General features: G+C 40.4%; 1 protein-coding gene across 2 annotated transcripts in view; it reads right to left on the bottom strand.

Moving 5' to 3' along the window:
* Positions 1 to 1,757: 1,757 nt before the first annotated feature.
* LOC125720885 (ena/VASP-like protein) overlaps positions 1,758 to 8,098 on the bottom strand; it is a 68,947-nt gene continuing 62,606 nt past the window's right edge. For both annotated transcript variants that reach the window (XM_048996790.1, XM_048996791.1), the window contains 3 exons: positions 7,134 to 7,194; positions 5,916 to 5,973; positions 1,758 to 4,062 (listed from right to left, as the gene is read on the bottom strand). In XM_048996790.1, the coding sequence (XP_048852747.1) occupies positions 4,025 to 4,062; positions 5,916 to 5,973; positions 7,134 to 7,194 (157 nt within the window). In that variant the 3' untranslated portion in view covers positions 1,758 to 4,024. The remainder of the gene's footprint in view (positions 4,063 to 5,915; positions 5,974 to 7,133; positions 7,195 to 8,098) is intronic.

The raw sequence follows: 8,098 nt of genomic DNA, 5'->3' as shown, positions 1-8,098 counted from the left end.
CAGGCAGACACACATTTCAAAATGGAGACACCACCGGGGCACACATAGCCCAAATTATTTCAAATAAGCCCCTTTAACGATAATGTTGTTTAACTAATGAAGCTCTTTTTTTATTTAAAATAAAACATCCTAAGTATTCTTAAGCATCATGGCGGCCACATGTATTCTGCATTCATTGCATATGTCGTTTGTACCCCTACGCATAGAATTTACGCTACACATACACGAGATGCAGTACCACCAAAAATCCAGGGGGCAGTATGGTCACCTTTTGTCATGAAACTATGTGCCGCTTTAAAAGTACTACATGTTTAGAATCATACATCAAAACATTTTTAAAAACTTTGGTAGAAGTGTAAATTAACTATTGCTTCAAGATTCCATTATGGAAGGTAACCGACAAAGTTTTGCAGATTTCATAAAACAAGACACCGCAAGGGTTGCGTTTGATCCAGAGATGGCCCCTCTGCCTAACACAACATGGGGCGCCTCGCAGCAGAAGCAAAGCACTCTGGGTAACAGATCCCTGCATCGAGCAGGCAACACAGGGTAAGCACTGGCCTTGGGGTAACATATTCTCTAACATGATTATGGCAGATTGTACAGGCCTTAACCCGCTATCTGTGGAATCAGCCCAGACAAACATTGCTGTGTTAAATTGCTGTAGGAGCTAGTGCTGTAGGAGCTTGCGTGACTATTTTCACAGACCTAAAGTTAAACTCCAAAGCATCTGACCTCCGTGGTGTGTGTTTGTACATATGAGCGTGAAAAGTAACAAAGTCTGTATTCTGCCAAAGTTTTAAAAAATATGTTTTTGATGCTTGCCACTAAATGTTGCTTACTAGTTCCTATCCCCGTTTAAAACATTACTGGGGCCGACAATTTTATTATCCGCACCGATTTGGGGTAATGCCGTATGTTCATTTAAACTCGTTATTCCTTGAAGTTTTACAATACATCTGTGTGGTCTCTACATGCGGTGTTCCAGGATTGCCACAAATCAGTTCAAGCGTACGTGGTATAAAATGAGTGTACTGCTTAAAATAACATGTTAACAAACACAACTATTACTTTTGTACCATTTAAAACTGCCAGACCCTCTTTCATCTCTAGCTAGAAAAAAATTATGAGCCCGGAGCACCATTAAAAGCACGCTGATAAAAGTTATTATCCTTAAAACACATTTAAATTATTTATTAATAAATATTTGTAATGTATTTTATTCTTTTAAAGACTATTGAACCTGCTTTGGTGCCATATGTTCTTACCTTGTTGGTCATAGGACCGGCTATCAGTATGGTACATCTGCCTAGCGATTAATTTTACACTTTTTATACTTATTTTAAAATAAGAATTCTACAAAAGGTTTTAAAATGTTTTTGATGTATGTTGATACATGGCGCTCACTAGCTCCTACAGCAATTAAATACAGCGGTGTTTGTCTGGGCCGATTCCCCAGAGATAGCGGGGTAAGGCCTGTACAATCTGCCATAAAAATACATAAATACCGCTAAAGAACATAATGTAAGTTTTTCTTCTTTTAACATGGTGGTTAAATATGAGTTTAAGTGCTTTCTTTTAAAATACTCAAAGTACTGCGATGCTTATGCCTACTCCTAACAGCACGTGGCTGCAGCCAGACCACCGCTGGACGTGTATGCGCTAGCATACATTCATCCTACTATATGTTTTATTATTCCTTAAAACGTAATTAAAAATACATTAATAAATACATGTAATGTATTTTTATTCTATTAAAGTTTACCGGTCCCCCATATCTCCCAAACCATATCTGCAACACGTGGCATAAGCATGTTTGATACCATATATGGACATAACCCCTCGACTAATCAGAATAAGGGATACGCCCCCTCCCACTTATGAGGTCATAAATGGAGCCCTACTAAGCTCCGCCCAAGGTATCACTTAACCTTTTTTCTTCAAGAAAGTATAAAATGTACGGTAAGTACAGTATAGGTGCTAGTTTTCCACTGGTGTAAAAAATGGTTCCGGTGCCGAATGACATCACAACATGAGGGTATTTTGTACTAAATTCTAAAAATGTCTGTAGTAGGACTGGACAACGTGCGATATTAATACCAGTATTACGTGTTATTCACTTTATACTATATATATCACTATATCTAATTCTTACATTACTAGTCAGCTAGATTAATACAGTATCAGGCTTTTTCTTTTCTTCAGTTTGGTATGGATATTATAGCGCAGGGAGTTTAAGTCTCGCTACAACATAGGAAAAAAAAACCTAGCAAGTTTTACAATTTTTATCATTATTCATTTTCAACATTATCTAGCACATGTTTAAAAATCAGTTTAAAGTTCACCTCCTCTGCTTTTGCATGAGTGCTGCAAGTCCTTCCTGTTTAAATCACTCCTAGACAGGTTTGCGAGAAATTTATGTCGCAATTAAAGCTTGTCACTTTATTTGTCCACACACCCATTATTTTAAATGTTATTATTTTTTATGCCTGTGACATAATAGGTCAACTGGAAAAAGCTCAATACTAACAAGCTGAAAAGAGCCATATCGGCACCTATTGTAGCGGAGTCAAACATACTTTGGTCAATAAATCGATTCCCCTCCCGTGCATGTATACTGGGACAAGGACAGTAGTCTGATTAAATGGCATATTCGAGGTATATCTGTAGCTCAACTTAGCTGTGCATGTAAACATACTGACTGACCAAATGTACTGCAGAGAGCCACAGAAGTCTTCTCACAGGGATACGTGTTACCCTCCTAAGACTACAGCTTATCTCCCTGCCTTGGGACAACATGTTTGATACCTTCCACCTTTCAGAATGTTTAACTTGGGGTGCTAACATATTGCAGGGCACCCTCACATTCCATTCACTCACACAGTCACACCTATGGAAAAGTTCACCAAAAACTCCAGTTTAACCTCAGCATGATTTTGGACTCTGGGGACTAACTGGAGTATCTGGAGAAAACCCAACGATGACAGGGAGAGAACATGCAAGCTCCACATACATGGAACACCAGCACAGACTCAAACCCAAGTCCCAGAGGTGTGAGACAACAGTGCTAACCACTGCAACACCATGCCACCCCCTAGCAAAAACTGCAGTCACAAACACTGCAAGTTTTGCAATACATCTGTGTGATCTCTACATGCGGTGTTCCAGGATTGCCACAAATCAGTTCAAGCGTACGTGGTCTAAAATGAGTGTACTGTATACTTGCAGTCTCATTTCTGCTAATGCTCTAAAGTTCAATCTTAATGCGATCAACGTTAATATTAATTTTATTAATGTGTAAATGTGAATTTCAAACTTTATAAACATGGTCAAACAAGAATGTAGAGTAGAGCAATGTTTCGTATTTCTGCAACCAGTAAACGTTTTATTAACATGACCACAAGTACTCCAGTAAATTCATGACTGGTGTGTAGAGTTTCAGTGTTCCTAGTGACAGTTGATATTTTTAATTATTCATTGTTTAATTTTTTTGTTACTTCAGTGATGTAATACATTTTTTAGCAAAAGAATACAAAAACATACTAAAATAAGTATGCTGAGGTCATAACCGGAGTTCAGACTGTGTGCTTCTAACAGTATTTTCCTCCAAAGGATTAAAATAATAGGGTGACATCAGACTGTGTGAGATCTGAATACAGCAAAATAATAAGGAACCTACAGGGGGAAAAAATCCATAAAAAATTTATCAACATTTTCAGACTGAAAGCAGTGAGATAAAATGGGTGTCCAGAAGTGTAGAGAGAAAACAATTAAAAACACAGAGAAACAGGCTCTTCCCACATCTCCTCCTGCCTCGGCGCCTCCCGGATGCTCCAGCTCCTTTCCACACCTTCATCCAGCAAACATGGGGTACTCACTACGTTCCACCAAAATTTTGGTCATTCCGGTAATTTAGCAACATGATGATATGACGTGGACAGCTCAGTGCCGCTCAGCCAGTCGTGTCCATCGGGTGGCCCTCAGCACCGTGGCACCTTCTGCTGTCTTACGTCATCCACAGAGATTACGTTGTGCTAATTCTACTGAGTTCTTGTCTAATGGCTGCAGGAAAAGATAGAAAGAACAACAGGCTTGGTAATGTGATTCAACAGTTTATGGACAGAAGGGGAAACATGGGTCCTTGATAGAGATAATTATTATTATTTTTTTTTAATCCTAGAAAGGCCAGTTACTTAAGATCGGCATTTTGCTGCTTTCCAGATTCATTATCCATAGCTAAAATTAAATTTTGAAAAACAAAACTTAAAATTACCATTTTTGTGGGTTTATTTTTTTGCTGTATCTCTGAAACTTTTGTATATATTCTTCTATTTGTAAGGAAATAGTGATATAGTGTAGTGTTTCTTACTGTGTTACTGTAGTGTCTTGTGGGAGTTTGTACGTATTGTGTATGATATACGCATTTGATCGCCCCACACCTGTTACACACAAGAAATAAGCAGGAAAGTTATAGACAGGAGCCAGGGACGGATTACGGACCGGGCCAGCGGGGCTGCTGCCCAGGGGCCCTTGGGGTGCAGGGGGCCCGTGGGGCCCCTAGCCCAAAACAATTTGCAACGCTTATCAACAATGTATTTTTGTTTGTCTATTTTAGAGGGCCTACATTCTTTGATCCTCTGCCTACAAGGGCCCCTGACCCTATAGGGAGGGCGTTTGGCTGCCAAGGGCCCTTGAATTGTGGTGGTTGTGGTGGTGATGCTGGTGGTGGTGGTGGTGGTGGTGGGGGGGCCCTCGCAAACGTTTTGCCCAGGGGCCCACACAACCCATAATCTGTCCCTGACAAGAGCTACACCAGAGGCCATGGCTTCACACAGTAATGCTACACACAGTAAGTAATACAGAATGAGATGTTGAGAGCCCAGCAAAGAAACACACTGCATTTACAGTAACTACTGCACAGGAAAGTGATCACAAAGAACATCTAGAATAAAATAATGCAACCCAGAATAAGCAGTACACAGCTGATCTAACTCATATAATGTGGAAGACAGGAAAATTAATACATGGTAGATAGCATGCAGGGGAGGGACACACAGTGAACAGTCAGAGGAATTCATAATGTAAATGACTGTGCACACGGGCTAGTGTTTGACCCACACATGACTTACTTATATAGCACTAATTTGTCAGCATGGATGGAAATGATCCATAATAGAGAAGGAGGTGATCTACAGTAATGAGGGGTGTAATAGTGCACTGTGGCATGATATTTTGAATTGAAAAATATGACGATATGCAATCGTGCATATAATCGTGCAACAATGCACCATGCCACAAAATCATTTATTAATGTCAACACATTTGCTTTGAGATTTTATATTTTGCATTTGGAGTCTGCAGAATAAGAAAAAAACTGCAATAAAAAAATTATGATTTAAAAACACCTTTTTGTAAGTTTACATGCCTAAAAAGAAATAAATAAAAACTGTGACATCTTAGTTTGTTTTCAGTCTGATTTTGTTTAATATATGGTGAGCGTATCGAGCCGGGGCCCTGAATCATCTATCGAACTGAATCGTGAGTAGACTGTGAGTAAGAGCCCCCTGGCATACTGCAGCGGCCAGCCATACACCATGTGAATACCATTCTGGAAGAATGCAAGGAATTACTGCACACAGAACACAGCTTGTCAAGCAATACTCAAGAAGTAGAACACAAGGAGGTCACACACACAACAGGACAGAGAAAAGTGCCCCAAAATAACCAACACACTAATTGTGATACAGGCATCATGCAGACAAATGAGTGACTGTTACTCATACAAGGAAATGTGAATAATAGAGAACAAAGCGAAACACAAAGAAAGATGATACAGTCACTTTTATATAATAGGCCATTTTAAATTATTCTCTTCACATCTGACTAATCATAACACACCAATGCCATAAACTCACCATTGATTATTTCATCCTTCACCTTGTGCAATTCACGTACAACCTCCTCCAAGATTTCCTGCAAGAGAAAAAGCGTGACCTTTTCCATGCATCTGCTCTGCCTATATCCTCCATGCACAAAAGAATTGTAATAGAAGGACAAGCATATTCAGTATTATATATAACATATTCTCTAATTTATATATATATTTGTATGTGTGAGGAGTACGTAAGGAACATGCACTGATACAGCATGCTGTTACACCCACCACAGGGATGAGAAACCAAGCACAGCTGAGTGGTAGGTGATTCCTCAGCACCACACTAGTCTGAATGAAATGGAAGAGTGCAAGTTGTTTCCTGCTGGCTGAAGTGCCAATCCTGCCACCAACTCCCAAATTTTCCCCTGAAACTTGAAGGACCTATTTACAGGCCTGGATGTACATTAGTGTCATACCCAGAACAAAGGAATTGCATCTTAAGGGCCTTGTTCAAGGGAACATGGAGAATAAACACTCCAGGCATTCAGAAGATTTGAACTGCTAACCTTTCAATTGCCAACACAGATCTCCAGCCTCAGAGCCCATTTGTATGAGTATGTATAGATATATATGCTTATCTATGTGTGTTTGTGGCTCTTTTATTAAATATACTGGAGCAGTACAGCATAAGATCCATATTTGCCTCCAAAACCTCTTCATGGGTATATGCATTGTGCATTCAGAGAAACCTTTCTGCACACCCTAGTTGTACTGTGCTGTTATTTTGCTCTTGAGGCCTTCCTGTGACCTTTAAGGAGTCTGGCCATTCACCTCTGACCTCTTTCAATAACAAGGTGTTTCACTCAATGGGTGTTTTTCATTGTACCATTCTCTGTGAATATTAGACAGTGCAGTGTGTGAAAATCCCAGAAAGCTGGCTGTTTCTGAGATGTGGGAACCACTGGCCAAACAGTTATTACAAACAGTTAGGCTCTCCACTCTGTCAGGGTCTTGTACGTATATGTCAGCAGCCACATGACTGGCTTTTTGCATGAACAGGCTGTTTGTGTTTATGAGCAGGTGTACCTGAAAATACACAGGCCACTGACTGTATACTTGCTGTTATTTCTCAGTGAGATAAAAACCTTGTGAAATTAAAACCACATCATTATTGCAAGTAACGTGGTGGAACTGTGCTGGAAAAAAAAACAAAAACAGACTATTTGTCTGACCAGTGTCTGTTACTCTACAAATTTACCTGCTTCATTTTGTCAAAGTCTAAGGCGTCCATATCACTGCTGCTCCCTACAGGTCGTACCCTGTGGGAAGCAAAAACCATTAATGAATCCCAGTGTCTTCTGACAAATGAATGCCCATAGTCTCTTCACACTATATTCAGAATCCATCTTCAGGTGCTGATCCAGCTCAGGGCTTTTCTGCTGCCATTACAGGGAGTTCTGTGAGATTTGTAAGCCCACTGATCCGGAGCCCGGGCTCCTGACCTGTCATCTGGGAAGCTCCTCAAAGGTGCTGTGGCCGGAACTGGGGTGACTGCAGGACTCTATTTACAAAGCCAGGGGACCCAATAGTGTGCCCTATCTTAAGGAGAGTACAGTATCTCTATCTCAAGCACCTGTTTTGTCCGTGTAGTTCCTGTACTCTGATTACAACTCCTAGCTATGAATTAGAACCATAACCTCTGCCTGATGGGAGCGAATCTAAGGGGTGGCCATGGCCCCACCCCAAATACCACTCTTCCCAAATAATAAAAACAAGATATGAATCATTTTATCCTGTAAACCAGAGCTGCCAAACCTCATCGATCATGGCATGTGATTAATAGATAATGCTTGTGATTAGCAAAATGTACTGAAGGACCCCGCCCCCCCAACACCAACAACAGGAAAAATATGACCCCATTGCCACACCAGTAAAATCACTGGATCTACTTTGGACACCCCGATTTCCAAGGTCTTAAGTGTAATAAAGGGGGACTGGGAAAACAATTCCCAAGGCAGAAAATGGAATGGGTGACAGGACCAAAGAAGGCTTGTAAAAAATTGGAATTGTCAGATTGGGGGTAGATGACCGAAGGAGGAAGCTTTAAACATACTGGAGCTAGAATGTTGTGAGACAATGCTGGAAAGGAGGGGAAATGGTTGTTGTGGTAAGGAAATGTACAAGTTTATGGCCTTGGTGAGAGCTAGGAGGGGATGGCAGACT

Source organism: Brienomyrus brachyistius, unplaced genomic scaffold (assembly GCF_023856365.1).
Source record: "Brienomyrus brachyistius isolate T26 unplaced genomic scaffold, BBRACH_0.4 scaffold27, whole genome shotgun sequence".
Taxonomy (NCBI): Eukaryota; Metazoa; Chordata; class Actinopteri; order Osteoglossiformes; family Mormyridae; genus Brienomyrus; species Brienomyrus brachyistius.
Note: the sequence above shows the minus strand (reverse complement) of the source record. Positions and strands in the feature narration are given on the sequence as shown.